General features: G+C 40.0%; 4 protein-coding genes across 4 annotated transcripts; all 4 read right to left on the bottom strand.

Moving 5' to 3' along the window:
• Positions 1–227: 227 nt before the first annotated feature.
• Positions 228–1568, bottom strand: LOC103993792 (nuclear transcription factor Y subunit B-10-like). The gene has a single exon (XM_009413982.3). It carries the CDS (start codon positions 966–968, stop codon positions 402–404), a length of 567 nt encoding a protein of 188 aa, XP_009412257.2. The 5' UTR covers positions 969–1568; the 3' UTR covers positions 228–401.
• A 393-nt stretch (positions 1569–1961) lies between these two features.
• Positions 1962–6637, bottom strand: LOC103993794 (glucose-6-phosphate 1-dehydrogenase, chloroplastic). Its single transcript, XM_009413985.3, has 10 exons — positions 6389–6637; positions 5773–5921; positions 5491–5585; positions 5123–5237; positions 3985–4190; positions 3647–3796; positions 3445–3565; positions 3142–3371; positions 2854–3054; positions 1962–2417 (listed from the first exon to the last, which is right to left on the bottom strand). The coding sequence occupies exons 1-10, from the start codon at positions 6579–6581 to the stop codon at positions 2165–2167; spliced, it is 1713 nt and encodes a 570-aa protein (XP_009412260.2). The 5' UTR covers positions 6582–6637; the 3' UTR covers positions 1962–2164.
• Positions 6638–7123: 486 nt separating this feature from the next.
• On the bottom strand, positions 7124–8884 carry LOC135618737 (mediator of RNA polymerase II transcription subunit 32-like). Its single transcript, XM_065119902.1, has 2 exons — positions 7984–8884; positions 7124–7486 (listed from the first exon to the last, which is right to left on the bottom strand). Exon 1 carries the CDS (start codon positions 8440–8442, stop codon positions 7984–7986), a length of 459 nt encoding a protein of 152 aa, XP_064975974.1. The 5' UTR covers positions 8443–8884; the 3' UTR covers positions 7124–7486.
• A 132-nt stretch (positions 8885–9016) lies between these two features.
• Positions 9017–15952, bottom strand: LOC135618736 (ATP-dependent Clp protease proteolytic subunit 6, chloroplastic-like). Its single transcript, XM_065119901.1, has 9 exons — positions 15797–15952; positions 15673–15710; positions 15043–15106; positions 11834–12038; positions 11621–11686; positions 10121–10261; positions 9952–10005; positions 9521–9613; positions 9017–9407 (listed from the first exon to the last, which is right to left on the bottom strand). The coding sequence occupies exons 1-9, from the start codon at positions 15886–15888 to the stop codon at positions 9360–9362; spliced, it is 801 nt and encodes a 266-aa protein (XP_064975973.1). The 5' UTR covers positions 15889–15952; the 3' UTR covers positions 9017–9359.
• Positions 15953–17911: the final 1959 nt, after the last annotated feature.

Genomic DNA, 17911 nt, shown 5'->3' with positions numbered 1-17911 from the left:
GTTGGCTTCCACTTTCTTGACGAAGCTGAGCATTCCAAGGAGATGCCATTCTTGTCTGGCCATCTCTTTTGACTGTGCATCATGATGTTATGCTAAATTGCTAAGCACAATATGACTGACATTTGCAGTTCACAGCAGTAATGTGATGCTGAGAGAAAGAAAGAGAGAGGCGAAGGATACTTTCGAGGATGATAAGCTCATCATGATCATAGTCTGCTAACAAGTCATCGAGTATAAGTCTATGCATATCCAATCATAATTCCAGGTATTATACAGCTATTACCCTTCAATTGTGCTCTCAAGAGGAACACTGTACTTAACACAGAGGCTGCTGAAGGCAAAGAACTGGAACAAGTTGTTGTAGAGAGAGAGAGAGAGAGAGAGAGAGAGAGAGGAATGGATCATACCCTGCCTTGCCTTCCAAAGCCTGCCGAAGAAGCCGAAGAGCTCCCACCGGCGCCGCCGGCTGAGCTGCCCTTTCCCCCCATCGACATCTGATGGTGATACGACGTCGCCGAAGTCGGGGAACCGTACATCCCACCGCCGCCGCCGTACATCCCCACACCGGCGCCGCCGGCTTCCTTGTGCGAGCCCGATGAGGCCCCCATCTTCTCGCCTTCCATCTCCCGGAACCGCTGCAGGTAGACCTTGAGGGGCTCGACGTAGTCCTCGAAGCCGAGGGTGGTCATGGCCCAGAGGAGGTCATCGCCGTTGATGGTCTTGCGCTTCTCCCGCTGGCACTTGTCGGAGGCCTCCCCGGTGACGAAGCTGATGAACTCGGAGACGCACTCCTGCACCGTCTCCTTGGCGTCCTTGGAGATCTTGGCGTTGGCGGGGAGGGCCTTCTTCATGATCCTGCTCACGTTAGCGATCGGCAGGAAGCGGTCTTGCTCCCGAGGCGACGAGAACTCGCCGCCGCTCCCCGCCGCGTTGTTCGGTCCACCGGACTCGTTATCTGAGTCCACCATCAATCAAGATCGTAACTCGATCCAAAAATTCAAGCTTTGCTAAGCGAGAGTCAAAAAGGGAGAAATAAAGGATCTTAAGCGGTCTTACGCTACAAACAACTCCAGAACAAAGGATTCGGGATTGTTCGCAACAAGATCCTTGCTTTACATGGAATTTCTACGATTCGAACAAAACTTGGAGAATTCGAAGGATTCGTGGATGAGAACTACGGGCTTCCAAGCTGTTCGAGAGCGGAAAGATTATGGATCTAAATCCATGAAAAGCAAGAGATTATCTTTCGGGATCTACAGCGATAAATCGAGAAGAAATGGGAAGAAGAACAAGATCTGAACCCTCATGAAGAATTCGAACCGCCCAGCACTCCCAAGAGGGCTTCAAACAAGAAATTCCAGAACGGACAAACACAAACCGGGAAAAAAGGGAAAGGTTTCTCGAGTAGAACACGAGAAAGCAGAAGCCGTCCGAGGAAAGCTAAGCAGCCATCAGAACCCTGATGAACCCCATGGATGCATGGGTGGATCGATTAGGGTTCGTCGTCGCTGGAGGAGAACGGAGCCGAGGAAAGCGAGAGAGGGAGCGAGTGCGGAACGCGAGAGGGATGAAGGTGGAGTAGTCGGGGCCGTTGGATCTTTGCCCTAATAACGCATCGAGTGCGGCACGTGGGAGGACGTGGGCCGTCTGTTTCACGATAAGATGGGCCCAAGTGGTGCTTTCTGGGCCATCGATGTCGCCCACGTGCCGGTGATCGTCACCGCCCACGAAGAGTGGGCCCCGCTTGAGTGTTCTTTTTTCCCTTCAAATCACTATCACGAGGCGTCAGCGTGACGCCGTTATATATATATATATATATCATTATATTATATAAGGCTATGGCCCAATCCTATATAGTGTACTAATATATAATTATAAAAGTACACTATATCGGACGGTTGCATATGTATGTGAGTGTTATATCAAGTCTTAATGGTCAACTGATCAGGCAAATACGACTCTTGATGCAGCACCACTCAAATAATATTTCTTCGAGATTCGTGTGTGATGGATGGGTGGTGCAGTGGGGTCTCCCTGCATGTATGTATCAAGAAACATCGTCGGCCATCCCCTCCGACTCGTAACACAGAGAGAGAGAGAGAGAGAGTGAGAGAGAGAGGAGGAGGAAAGAGAAGGGTAGATGACTGGAGGTCATCAGCTTGTTCTAGGAGTACTGGCTGCTGAGATCTCCCCACCGCACGTTGTACTTGGCGGCAAGGTAGTGTGCCCCAACTGGTCCTCGGCTGCCGTAAGGATAAAGCTCCGGCGCGATCCTCTTGTCCTCCAGCTCCTTCAGCACCGGGGTGAAGAGCTCCCATGCCGCGTCCAGCTCGTCGCTTCTGATGAAGAGCCGTCGCTCGCCTTCGATCGCGTCCAGTAGCAGCCTCTCGTATGCATCAGGGATCTCTCTAGGGTACCTGCATCGTCACCAAATCACCCTGAATCAGCAGTCTCCATGTTTCCTGCCTCCACCCAAGGTAATCTCATATCACATCTCTCGAAGATACACTGGTCATTGATCATCATGTGGAAGCAATCAGTTTTCCAATGGGTCAAAGATAGATAGATCTCTCTCACAAATCATCATGTATCTTGAATCAATGTTTATGGATCTTGCATCGACAAAATATGTGAACGACAATTAGAAATCTCATCCACTTTACCAATCTGCATTGGCAAAGACAGGTTATATATGGGTGACAACTAGAAATCTCGTTATCAGATTAACATAGCTTTTGTTCTACTCTTTTGATTCGTCTCTTCACTGATCTGTTAATGTTATATAGACCAGTCACTGATCATCATGTGAAACGTAAAGCAAATACCTTTGATAATTTGATGGTGAATTCATACCTCGATGCATACAGGAGATTCAGATTGCTACTATCCAATCTCATGCTCAACCCAGGGATCTTATTGTTTATCTTCAGATATATGGCTTCATCGGGTTGTACACGGATCACCAGCTCATTAGTTGCTTTATCCAAGTCGGTCCCAAAATTTCGCTTGTACAAATTACCAGGAACGTGCCTGAACTGAACCCTAATCTCTGCTCTGCAATCTCAACCGAGTTACCTTTTCTCGATCACCAAGCTAACAAAGACGAGAAATGACCTCAAATGCAGAAAAAGGAGATGGTACCGTCTGGTATTCAAGGCTTTTCCGGCTTTCATCAAGAATGGCACACCGTCCCATCTAGCATTGTCGATAAAGAGGGCTGCTGCTGCAAATGTTGGTGTGAGACTGCCTTTTGGCACTGTCGGGTCATCTATATAGGCAGGCAAAGATCTTCCACCTCTCGTATGACCCTTGTATTGTCCGACCACAACATCATCGAGTTGTAGAGTCCTCATTGACCGTAGAACTTTCACCTACAGAGAAACATGTAAGATTTAAGCAAGGAACTTAATTGATGTTGGATGATGACAAGCAAATCTTTAGCACCTTTTCGTTTCGGATATCCTCTGCATCTAAGCTAACAGGGGTTTCCATGGCAAATAAAGCTAATATTTGTACAAGATGATTTTGCATTATGTCACGGATGATTCCGTAGTTGTCGAAGTATCTGCAGACAAGAATGAAAACATCAACCGAAATGCAGATCTAATCAAAGTTACCTAGAGTGAACTAGAGACGAAGGACAAACCCGCCACGGCCCTCTGTTCCAAAGTCCTCGGAGAATATGAGCTGCACATTCCTGATGAACTTCCGGGACCACAAAGGCTCAAAAACAAGGTTGGAGAAACGAAGAACTGAAAGATTCTCAACGAGTTCCTTTCCCAAATAATGGTCAATCCTACGAGTGGAAAGAGCAGCTGATGAGAGAAGTTGGAACTTTGATCTTAAGCTATACAAACTAACCCATTTCTTTATTGAAAGATGAGGTAGAAACAGTCTTCTTCTACTGATCTGAGCACAAATTTATGCAGATAGGAAGGTGGGAAAAAAAAAATCAAAAATCAAAGGTTTCTTTGCTTGACAAACCTGAAAATTTGGTCCTCGGTCAGGTGTTGCTTAAGAGAACGTGTGAGGTCTCCAGAAGATTGAGAGTCACGACCAAATGGCTTTTCGACAATTACTCTGGTCCAGCCAGTTGTTGAAGACGCAGTACGGCTAGCACATCTCACCACATCAACAAATATGTTTGGAGGAATCGAAAGATAAAACAATCTATTTGCCGACTTCCCCACCTGTAAGCTTAAAATCATATTTATAGGAAAAACTTAGCATCTTCCAGTTTACTAATTCACAAAAAGAATAGTGCTTGATAAAATCAATTAGAAAGTAGGTTGGCATGCTAAGATTCTGAATAGCTGGACCAATAATGCAAAATCTTATTAATAGCCAATTATGGTGAACTTTCACTTAATGATACATGTGCCGTGCATTGCCTGACTCATCATTGTCGTAGGAAAAATCCTCCCAATCAATTTGGTGAGTCATCCACACAATATCTCATTTACCTAGAATAAAGAAATCTCCGTAATCTCATTACTGAGGAACCCCGATTGTTTAGACCACGGAAAATGGCTGAAGCACCCGATTGTACATCACAAGATATATTGAAATGCTTCAATTTGTCTATGCAGTAGGAACGCATTTTGGCTATGTTACATGAATTGTCGATCAAAATATTTTCACTATAAGAATGACCAATAAGGTTTCCCCTTGATCTCTCCCTTCCTACTGCATAACCTTCCTTTTCCACCATATGAAGTCTCCCACAACACCAATTTGAACATCACATTCTATGGCATTAATACGAGCTAACCAAATGTTAATCTTTAACACCTTACATTGTCTGGCATTATTTCTGTGTTCTTTATCATGACTTCGAGGACATTGTAATCTTGCTTAACAAGGATTAGGTCACCTAGGATTATGTTGTCTACATGGGATTTCTTAAGGTATGACCCTTCAAAAGTGGAACATTAGTTGTTGTATCTGTTGTCAAACAGGCATAAAGCCTTCTATCACATCAGTCTTAAGTTTAATTATATCAGCGCATACTTGACTATGTATAAACCAATGAATGTATACAACTGCAACTAATGAATAAAGTTTGAGCCAATTGGAATGTGGAAGAAGAACAAGTGAAAGAGAACAGAATGTATTAACTAACCTCTTTGTCTTTAAGCTTCCTGTCTAGCTCGAGAAAGTTCTCCTCCGAACTGTACTGCCCTGAATGGTAGAAACACCTCTGCAAAAATTGTTCCATCTTGTCACCACAGTTTTCCCTATAACAATGTTCAAAAAAGAGGTATAAAAATCATTCGCTGCTTCATAAACAAGATTCATCCAAAAGGTTAGACTAGTAAAGAAATTTTCATGAATATATTAGGCAACTACATCATCAGAATTATATAAAGTGTCACTTGTTCAATCGATGAACTTAAGCGTCAAAAGCAAATAGGAAAAGCAATTTCCAGAATACAGGACCAAGAACAATGAATCATGCAGGTAGTGTGGCATAGTTATCAAAGGTATTACCTTTTGTCAATTCTGCAGGTCAGAGTCTTGCCGATCATATTCCTCAGCTCTTCATCGGTTAGTTGAGTTCTAGCATAGCCAAAAACAGTAAAGTGCTGCATCAAAAGTACAAATAAACCATGGTGATTTCTTACTCAGGTCTCAAGTTGCTTCAAGAAAAGCATAAACAAAGCTTGCAGATGAAGTCAAACCAACAGATTAGAGACATAGACTGGCCTTTGGAAATTTTTGAAAAAAGTGATGCTAAATAAATTAGCAACAAAATAAGAATATAAATCAAACCTTTGGAAGACAATCTTCGTAAAAGAGAGCAAAGAGGGCTGGAAAGATCTTCTTCTTGGCAAGGTCTCCAGAAGCCCCAACAACAGTAATACTCACTGTGCTGTCAATTTGGTCTTCTTTGGCTTTAGAATGAACGATATATGGCTCTTCTGCAGAATAATTTTCAGTTAAAGCTACTTCATGTCACGGCACGAATAAATGAAAATAACAACCACATTCTCCATGTGTGGTGAACTCAAGAATCAAGAACCGTAAAATCTTGTTTGTTTCAACTAAGCGTTATAACGCAATATTAGCTTCTTCAAGGTTTCTGCCACTCAAATCGAATCAGATTCTCGTACCACGATCCCGCATTTCACCATAATTCGCAGAACAAATAAGGAAGTAACTGGTGATTGTTTATGTCAATATGTCAATTCTTCCTACCCGGCTGTTCTGATCTAACTCACAATGTGTGTTTCAGACCTCACCAAACAAAGCTACAATCGCCGAGGGACGATTGACTCGTTTCCGTACCCTAAAATTATTCAGTAGAGCATGAACTTGTCATACGAAACACAAATGAAGAACACAAGAAACAATTGGGATCGGATAGGGGGCGGGGGGGAGGATTCACCTTTCTGGGAGGAAACTACATTGAGAGGGTACCCATTGGAGGATTTCATCTGGAAACCCCACTTTCTGATCGCTTCGTGTCCAGCGAGAAGAGAAGGGACTGAGGCAGGCCACACCTTGTTCTTTCTTGCGAGGGTTCGGTAGTGGTCGACAGAAGAGGGCGCGGTCCGATGACAACGGAAGCAGACAGCCATTGAGTGAGGAGGAGGAAGCGGAGGGAGGGAGATATTTGAGCCACCCACCCACCCACCCTTTGAGTCGTTGAGGTCCACACGAATAAGAAGAGGCCACCTTTGATGCCCTCCTTTTAATCTTTATGAAAGCTCGTGTGGTTTGACATAAATAAACATCTATTTGGATGTATGGCTCCTTTTTCTTTAATTAATTGTTTTTTTCTATTTTATTAAATTATACATCAGATGTCTTTATAAGGATTCAAATATGAAATTAATATTTATTATTATTAACTTTAACTTAAAATTTATACTCAACAAAAATATTATTTAGATAAATAATCATATCGATGTATTGCAAAGACAAAACATATGAAATTATGTTGCAATGACTGACATGTTTTCAGAAGTATAATTTTTGGCATATCATTTGCTAGTTGCATATTAAAATTGAAATGATTAAGCATCTTTGCTGGATACCCAAATTGGATGAATTGCTTTAGTGGATTAGCACACACATGCATTCTTTAAGGAAGAAGCTATTTATGAGTCAGACAAGAATGTGATGAAGTTATCATTTTCCACTATCAACTTTGAACTTTCATTGTTGGTCTAAAACTGACAACAGGAAAATAGATGGCCACACTATCTATCACATATGTCTCGACAATGATGAACAGGAGTAATGTCTGCACATTGGGAAAATACTGTGTGACAGCAACAAAAGCAAGTACATAGGCACCAAACCCATAAGAATATTTCGACCCACTTTGCATTGGGATTCAACCAGCACTGGATCAATGTTGCTTGTGATTGGAGTGGCTCGATCTTTACTACAATTAACTACAAACACAATATGCACAATACCAAGAGCATGTTCATGAGGACCATATGGTGTTTGTTACTCCAGAAAACACCACCATACTCTGCAAAAAGGACATGGGAATCAAGAGGGACCGGTAAGACTCATTGCAGTAGAATTTGAATGCCAAGAACACAATGAAAATTTATGAGTCAGGGCATCAAATTTTGATTCATCAGAAAGAAAGCATGTTCTACATGTTCTACACTAGCCCTAGCATCGATCGACAAACCAGCAATAATGCAGTTGGTATCATGTCTCCAAGAACGCATTTTTGTCTCTCTTTCTCAGGCTTATAAAGTAGAATGTATCATGTCTTTCTTTATGTCATGAGTTCCAAAATGCTGTCTCAAGAAATTGCTGAAATGTACTGCAGCAAACTCATTCTTGATTTGTTTTCTCAGTGTTGAAGATAGGAACTTGGACAGACTATTTCGGAAAGTATAAGCGTCACACAGTTCGACCCCCCGGATCACAGCGTAAGACCAATGGGGATCGCAATTGCACAGACTATTCTCGATTAGGGTTGCAAAGGAACGTGTAACGATGGATCGTGCGTACCTATTGGCCGGCGTCCTCGGGGGACCTGGCATCGAAGGGGGCGGAGGCGTGAGAATGGGCCGCAGCAGAAGCGGAAGCGGTGGCGGAAGCGGCTCCCGAGCCGTGCTGGAGTTCGATGACGAGCCACCGCACGGCCTTGCTCATCTGCTCGAGCCGGACGGCGCTGATAGGCGGGATCCCGGGGGCTGCGTCAGGGTGCCCGGGCTGCAAGCAGGCGGCGCCGGTAGCCTCGTCGACGAGGCACTCGGAGCCGATGCGTTGCTTCATGGACTCGATGAACGCCTCGGCCTCGTCGCAGGCGACGCGGAACATCTCCCACCGCTGCTTGAAGGCCTCGAGGGCGACGCCGGTGGCGGGCGCCGTCCGTCCGTCGGATTGCTCCTTGGCCTCCATTACGGCCTCCGCCGCCAAGACGAACGCGTCGTATGCTGCACTCAGCGACTCCACTTTGCTCTCCATCAGCTCTGCCCGATGCGTAGTCGTCGTCGATCAAAGAGAAGGGGTCAAACAGATGAGTATAAATAGAATCGATCGAGCAATCTACGCCGTTGATAAATGTCGGCGATCACGCACAGATCTCAAAGCAGTCACGGGTTACGACTTGCTTTGAACTTCGTGCGTAGGATCACTACAGATCATCAACCATACATGGGAACCAAATGGCAGAAGACATACAACAGAAGGCATTAACACAGTACGAGAATCTGAAATCACTGAGATCTTCATCCTCAGGTTCCTAGATTTACTCAGCCATCTTAATCACAAGTTGCTTTGGAATCCATGCAAAGGATCACCAAAGATCATCAACAAGACCTGGGAACCAAATGGCAGAGGACACACAACAAAAGGCATTCAACACGGTTCAAGAATCTGAAAACATTGAGATCTTCAACTCCAGGATCAGATTTACTCATCCATCTTAATCACAAGTTGCTTTGGAATCCGTGCATAGGATCACCAAAGATCATCAACGAGACCTGGGAACCAAATGGCAGAGGACACAACAAAAGGCATTCAACACAGTTCAAGAATCTGAAAACATTGAGATCTTCATCTCCAGGGTCATGGATATACTCATCCATCTTAAGCACAAGTGGTAGCTTTAATAAGTAATCAGAACATACTATTGAAACAAATGTGAAGAACATCAAAACAAATAACCACAGATAAGTGAGTCAACCATGAGGTCCCCTGCTATGGAAGTTTTCAGGATCATCAATTAAAAAGATCTTAACATGCCTTAAAACATCAAAGCATGATTCCTGCACATTTTCCCTTGCTCATCAATGGCTTTCATCTTTTAAACCATTCTGGCTAACTTGACCGTAAATAATGAGCATCCATGAAGATGGGGTTATCAGCAACATATGATCTTGCTAATATTCTGTTTCCAAGATCCCATCAATAAGACCAAACTCTAAGGCCTGAAAAAGTAGAATAGAATAGCTAGAATATCCAACTATGAAGTACAAGACACTGATCTAATATCGAAAGATGATGCTTGGCACTCTTAAAATATGAAAAAATTGAATATTACCTCAGAGGCAGAGAAGAATCGATCCCTATCAGTGTACTGCTGTATTTTCTCCAGAGGTTGACCAGTAAAAGCAGCATACATTTTGTCAATTTTCTGCAAATAATATAAAGCACATTTGATTTTGACGCTTTGATCAAAACGAAGGGGGAAATTACTTGGTTATTGGTGTTATTTCCTATATCTGTTTTTGATGGCCTAAGTAGTTGGCTTGGTTTAGAACATTATTCTCCACTTCAATCCTCTTAACATTTGATCCATCATACTCCTCAAAATTAAGTGGAACCCAAAATGCAATAATGTAGATCATTCCTTTCAGTCCTGTGAGACTCATGGATTTGTAGACCAACTGGACTTCTCATAAGTTTCAACTCCAAAAGGGAGGGGGAAAGTTTCTACAAAATTGCAACATGCCATTGAAAATAGAAACTCACGTGTCGCGACTGAACAGCTTCATTTACTTGACGCCTAACATCCTCCACATGACCCTGTATGTATGCACATGCACAATTTAGGTAATAATAAGAGAGGCAATATCACTGATCATAATAAGCATCAACGATTTCCTTGGTGCACTATACTATAAATCATAATAATCCATACCCCACATCCACTTTGGGGTTGATGTATCATAATGCGAGCATTAGGCATAGCATAACGCATCCCCTTTTCTCCACCAGCAAGAAGAAGCGCACCCTGGCTAGCAGCTACTCCAAAGCATACGGTTCCCACCTTCGGCTTTATCTGGTTATTTACAAAAAAAGAAACAACCATAAATTTACAATAATCAATGGTCACAGAACACCTTTTGGATAATCATTTTTCTTCCTGGAAATTTTTCAGGATTAAACCCTCAAGATAATGATCAAAATTAGCTCAGGAACAATTTACTCTACCAACATATACTCATATGAAAAATGGTAAGCCTGAACAAGATGATCATTACTATCTGAAAATTAGGATGATACTTTTGAATGTCTTGTAAAGTGCAACAAGATATTTGACTTTGCATTGGCAGTTTTGCAGACTAGAAACAGAAACATCACAGAATAACAAGAAAGATCTTCTGGTACCAAATCCATCTGTAATAGGACCACGGAATCTGATAAAGGAAAATCAGACTTCACCTCGAAGTGTTTTGGCAAGCATTGGGAAAGTGAAAAAGCAATACAACAAAAGTGGAGACAAACCTTTTTGTCCCTGCCCTTATAGAGACTAGGTGTCCGAGAGATGGGGAACTAAAGAATGGGAAGTCATCCTCATCTTGCAGTCTAAGTGAGTACTTTGATGACTCAAAAATTGAGCATGATTGTGTCTGAGCACTAATGTAGGACTTGGTTAAAAATGCATGAAACTTTTTAAAACTGTAAGTTAACGAGGACAGTCTTGACTAAGAAGGATAAGAAAAGGAAGTATACATGACAAAAGTAGTACATGACTGATTTTTTGATAGGAACATAATTGTTGTTATTTCCAATAGATAATTAAGAAAAGGTTCTCAATGATGAATATTGTATCTAGAATATCAGATGTGCTATACAGAAAGTTCTTTTTGTTATTAAATGCATCATTCTTGATTTCTTGGAGACTATGGCTCTAAAGTTCTTTCAGCATGAAACAAGTATTTCCGGTGGTCCTGACAAAATGGTATATCTTCAATCTTAAGTATTGTTTGATTACACCACACGGATATTAAATCATATCTAAACATATCCTTTCTTGGTTTCCTAGGATGCTATATGTGATTCCTTTCTCACTTGCTAGGCCCCTCTAACTAAAGATGATTTATTCACTCAGAAGTTTACCCACATTTACCAGTATATTTGTTACTTGTGCAGATGTAAGAATAGCATCAAACCATTTTTCTCCAGAGCTAAGAAGAGAAAAATAAATTTCTACATCATATTCTGATAAAAGCATTACCTACATCAGTCCTGGTAGGAAGGAAAATGATGTAGTCTTCAATAAGAAGTTTTTTTCCTTAAAAAGAAAATTGATGATCTCCAAAATCAACAATTTGCTTGAAAGAACTTTTTCTGAACGACAATAATGTAACAGTAGTAAAGTGACTGATATAAAAATCCCACAATTTTAATAACTTACCCATGACATACAATCATAAATTGCCAAGACTGAGTAGGTACTTCCACCAGGGCAGTTAACATAGATCTGGAAAGGGAAGGGTACTTAGTCATTAGAGAAGAGGAAGATTACAACACCAGAGAGAATATCAAAAGAATCATGAAGCAGCGATGGTCCACCCAATGCATTTACAACTTTGAGCAATATACTACCAAATTTTAAACTATTACTTACCAGAATATCAGCATCTTCATCAACAGTAGCAAGCGTCACAAGTTGCGAAATAACTCGTTGTGCCACTTGCGAGTTAACAGGTTGTCCTATGAAGATTATGCGGTTGCGAAATAATATGGAGGAAAGATCTAAAGGTCCTCCTGGCGTCATGACAGCAGGCATTATAGGTGGATTTCCTTGTTTTGCTTCTATGACTGCATCATGCCTACAAGAAGGCAGAAGTCTACAATTGACAGAAATTCCACAAAAGTAGAGATAGTACTGAAAGATCTTCTTAAAGAACTTACAATAGAAAATTGTCATTTTTCTTGATAGTGAAGAGTGAACAAGATATGAGATGGCGATAGTTACTAATTGAGCCTGTCTACTTTGTTAGAGGAAATAATGGAACAACATCAAAGACTAAAGAATTTACAAATAATTTTCTGGATTTTGCTAGATAAGTGGAATAGCTTTATTGCTGTATAAATGCACGAGGAACATCCACCAGAAGTGGCGAAAGGTAGGTGATACTCACATTTAGATCTATTATCTTCCAAAAACCTAGTCTAGGGAGCAGATATAGTAGACTCATGACCTGCATCGGCTGGAGCCTCGTGCAATTGGTACGCCCTTTTGGAGTTTCTTAAATCCAAGGAAGATAATCTACCATCATCAACAATCTTAAAGTCTAAATGATTTACAATTTTCATGAATACTGCACACAAATATTCAATTGTTGCTTAAAGTTCACAGGCAAAAACATTACAATATGAGAGCTCTCATCTATTAGCAAGAACCACATTTCCATATGTATTTTTTTATTCTTGATTGACACAACAAGGATAACTACAATCTGATAATATGACAATTACCTAACCAACAGTCATAAGTGGCGAAAGGTAGGTGATACTCACATTTAGATCTATTATCTTCCAAAAACCTAGTCTAGGGAGCAGATATAGTAGACTCATGACCTGCATCGGCTGGAGCCTCGTGCAATTGGTACGCCCTTTTGGAGCTTCTTAAATCCAAGGAAGATAATCTACCATCATCAACAATCTTAAAGTCTAAATGATTTACAATTTTCATGAATACTGCACACAAATATTCAATTGTTGCTTAAAGTTCACAGGCAAAAACATTACAATATGAGAGCTCTCATCTATTAGCAAGAACCACATTTCCATATGTATTTTTTTATTCTTGATTGACACAACAAGGATAACTACAATCTGATAATATGACAATTACCTAACCAACAGTCATAAGACATAGGAGATTCAAACTAAAAAGTTAGTAAGACGATACTATTAGTCACCATTCACAACCACTAACAATCTGATGACAACTTACCCTATCATGGCAATGGAAAAAGGATTACTATTCCACTTTTTTCAGTTGTTAAAACTCAAACTGTTCTAATTCAATGGAAGTTGTTATCTGTGATCTTGCATGGTGATCAAAGCTACAACAAAAAGTTCATGCTTCCATTTCTGATCGTAATGCAAGGTGAGCTACAGAACATGAAAATATTAAAGCCAAAAATTAGCTTCCAAAAACATCAACTAGATGAACTTGTTGAAGTGATTTTCTATATGCCATTGCCCAAAGAACAAAGACATGGCAAATGTTCCTGTGAATTTTCAACAATAACAAGGAAGAGCCTCATGTTTAAGTATGATCGAGGCAACAGAACCATTTTCTGTTATAAAGTAACTACAAGTTAATGCAAACCTGACCAGGCCGGCCAACCTAAGATGCTGAACAATCCATATTTGGACAATTTGGGACAATTGGCATTATCACAACGGGTCCAGCCAAAAAGGATGACTGGTGATAGTATGGCAGCCATATCAGCGTCTGATCATGCCTATTATAATCCGGAGATGTTGCTGACTAAAGTGGGAAGCTTTGGCAAGGATATGAGAAAAGCAACAGAGACCCCTATGTTGATTAGGATAGGAAGGTTTTATATTTCAAGCAGGACTGCGGTCTACTGCAATTTTGACAATAGACTCCAGGATAGCAGTCCTATCTCAACTAAGATTTGACTGAGAAATAGAGGTTATAGAGGGAATAGGATCTGTTACAAAGACCAACCAGCCACTGATCTCTTGATAAAGCAGGCCCAGACAGTTCAGAAGCAGACATCTCAGTCCTATTTGATGTCAACCCAGTCCAGGGTTTCGATGAAGCTGATTCCAGCTGCCTGAAGCCCAATTACAGGCTGCCAACCCGTACAAACCCCAACAAGGAATAGCAGGAAAACAGCAATAGAACTAGAATAACAGTCTCTTATAATTATTTTAGCAATTATCATATGTAATTTCGAATTAATTTATTCTAGTTTTTAATTCTTGATATAGATTAGGACTTCTTGGTGCCAGTAGCCTTATAGATATAAAATATTGCAAGGGCTCAAGGAACATCCTTGGTTTTTTTTCTATTTCCATTTATGTAATGAAATTAGATTGCTTTGTTGTTAGCTATCAAGAGGCTTTCTGATAGGAAGTGTTATTTCTTCTTGAAGTAATCAGGTTTCATGTTTCCATATACCAATTCCTGACTGTCAACTCGCCAATACATATGATGCTACAAGATTGTGCATTGTAGAAACCCTTCCAGATGCATCATCAATACATCAAGCTAGCCTGCTCACATTGCCCACCTATCAAACTTACAAATAAACCAAATTCGATAAACTACCAGCACAGAACTCAGCCTTCTCTGGATGCCAATAGTTGTATTGTGATATGCCCCTAAAGACCCTCCAAAGATTTTCCATGAGAATTACCTGTCTGGTACTTCTTCTAGTGCATGATCTTTTTTCCCATATATCAAATTTCCAGGGACCAAATTTTCTCTATTTATCCTTTATACAGCATCTAAAAGTCAACATCTGCATGACCTATTGTGTTTGTCAAGTAACCCTTTGCCTAATCAACAACGGACCAGTAGAGGGGTAATGTTATCCAGTCATCACCTCCACCCATAGCAGGATTTATTGTTACAGAGACATGGATCCTGAGAAGCACCTGGAATTGGTAACATTCACTGTGTTGATGCTTAGATATTGGAATGAGTGTCATCATGTCAAAAGTAACTATATACTAACATGTCACTAGCATTTCTCTATGATAAATAGAAGAAGATCTAAATAAATAAGCACTGTCATCCGAGTTATACAAAAGAGCAACAGGAATAAAGAAATAACGTGCTTAACGCACCTAAAAGAACGATGTTGAAGTTCGCTGAGCTTCAAAGACAAACTGTGAACCTGATTGTGCTTTCCTGCACACAAATTTGAGGAATAAATTGAAATATAAGCTCGATTGTTTCACTTTAGTACATCTACTATGACAAACAGGGACACCATCAACCATAGGAGCATGTGGCATCAAAATGGGCAGCAGCTCAGACAAAAAAGCTAAAGAAAATGATGCACTTCTTTTTAACTTGATATTTATCTGTGTGCTAACCAAGCAGGACATCTATTTCAACTCATCCAGTCTGTCTTCCAATAAATCGAAGCCAATGAATTCTTAAATTTTGATCAAATAATCTTAAAGCTGCAAATTTCCCCGTTTTAACCCTTTTCTCGACGCTTGTACTGGAACTTCTTATCCATAAAAAACGAGAACCTCGGTAATTTATCTCACATGTTTGCACCAGCAAGCTCACAAGAAGCATGCTTTGTTTGCCCTATTAATCAAGTGGACTAAAAAGCATTACAAATCTTTCCCTTTTTTTCCATCAAATCTAAAAGTTTTCGGTGCAAGCACGTATCTTTACCAAGAGAAAAAGAAATTAGCCATTCACTGGCTAGTTTTTCTGTTGAGATGGAGAGGAATGCTCACCGGGGACATCAAGCGAGGCATAGGGATGGAACATGTTTCTGGGAGCAGCAAGAGGCAATTAAGAACATTAGAGAGCAAAAGAGGAGAGATCGGAAACAGAGACAAAGGGGAGTGGAAATGGAACCTGGGAGGAGCCGGTTTGATGGAGCGGGAGCGGGCGGAGGAGGATGCGGCGGCTGCGAAGCCCAAGGGCGTTGAGATGGGTATCGAGGCCATTGGAATCGCCCCCCCGCTTGTTGCGAACCGAGTGACGAGCCGAGAGGGATGAGAGATGATGATTATGACGACGGAGCACCGATGGACCGGATCGAAACGGGCTTTCAGCCCGAGTCCAATGAAACATTCGATCCATGTGGGTCCTTCAAACAAGGACCGGCCCACGTAAACAACCTCTTGCTATTGATAATCACCTTAAAAATAATAATTTTTTTATTTTATTATTTACATAATTAATATTACTGATTTTATTTTTTCGCATGATCCCCTATTTTATCTTGCTCTCTCAACATCATCATCATCGTCACCATCAATGATGCCACTTGACACCCCACGATATCATATTTTTTGTGGAGAACAAAAGAGGATGAAAAGGGAGAAAAAAAGAAAAAAAGAAAAAAACTAAAAGGATAAAAAGGAGGAAGAAGAATATATATATATATATATATATATATATATTTATATATATATATCCATTTATAAAGGGATAATTTAGAAATATTAAATTTCTTTAAATGATATTATAAATAGTAAATAGGGTCGTAAATAGTGATATCTTTTTTTAACTCTGGTTGTATATTTATATTTTTTAAATATATAATTAATTTAAATAAAAATTATTTTCCAAAAAAGATTTATCTTTTTGGGCTTTTTCTCTATGTCTTTTTTTTTTTTTTCGTGCCTTCAGTTTTTTTCTAATACCCTAAATATTCTCGTCATCGTTTTATTTTCATTTCGTCATGCTCGTCTTTTGTTTTATTATGATACTTCACCATCCTAAAACTTGGATGTTTTACTATACCTCATGATTCGATTTTGAGATTATAATAAGATAGGATGAAACCAACAAACCCCGGATAGACGAATATTTAAAACATTAGAGGAAAACTAGGACACCAAATAAGAAAATTAAAAATAATGGATAAAAAAGATTATAAAGATGTTTTTTTTCCAAAAAAAAATGTTTAATTAGAAACCTACTATTTATATCCCCTTTAATAACATTGATAATCCCCTTATTATTCACAATCCCTTAAAAATAATAAAAAATTATTATTTATAATCTTTGTATAATTAATTTTATATATTTTTTTCTCACAACCGCTGATCATCATCTCATGCTTCTTGTTGACATATGAGAACGAAAAACACACAACAAAACCCCCCCAAACTACGTTATATGACATCACTTGTCACGCTCTCGAGGTTGTCCTTTGTGGAGAAAAAAAAAATCCCATTAAAAGAAATATTTTTAATAAATATTTAAAATTTAAAAAAAGATGGTGAATAATAAAATTGGGTTACGAATACTAATCTTATTTAAATATACTTTATATATTGATATAGTAATAATGAACTATAGCCATATTTTATTTTTAAATATTAAATATTTTAAACTTCATGCGATAAATATAAATATATATATATATATATATAATAATAATAATTTAATGAGAAGGTACCATATCCACTTATTTTAAGAATTCATAATATCATTTGAATTTTATATCAATGGTTGAATATCCCATATACTCACCCGACTACACATATTGATCCGATTGTGATTTAGGTGCACTTGTGATCATCCTTAATCGAGGCTTTGCTCTTAAGCTCGGGTTCGGCGGGAAAGCAGGTTTGAAGTCTGAACACACAATGGCTTGATGCGCTAGTTGGAGCTAAGATTTCCTGTTGATCGGCCGTTAGGTTGTTGACTCCGTGAGATCAAACGCCGTGATGCCAACAGACAAATCGCCAAGAAACCTTTAGCTAAAGACAAAACCAGTCCAGGTCATACAAATATGCCTTCTAATTAAGTAATTATGCCCACAAAATGAACGGCTGAGATTAAGGAATCTAGCCTCTCATCGACGAGAACCGTCATTTTACGGTCCGGATCGACCTACAACGTCGAGCTTTCGTCAGACGGGAGGCCCGCAGTAGGCTTACGCACGTCTGTCACGCTCCTCCTAAATTTATCTGGCGGAACAACTGCCTCTATCTCTCATTCTCTCAAAGGAAACAC

The sequence above is a fragment of the Musa acuminata genome, chromosome BXJ2-8 (assembly GCF_036884655.1).
Source record: "Musa acuminata AAA Group cultivar baxijiao chromosome BXJ2-8, Cavendish_Baxijiao_AAA, whole genome shotgun sequence".
Lineage (NCBI taxonomy): Eukaryota > Viridiplantae > Streptophyta > Magnoliopsida > Zingiberales > Musaceae > Musa > Musa acuminata.
The sequence above is the reverse complement of the archived record's forward strand: the minus strand, read 5'-3'. Positions and strand labels throughout refer to the sequence as shown.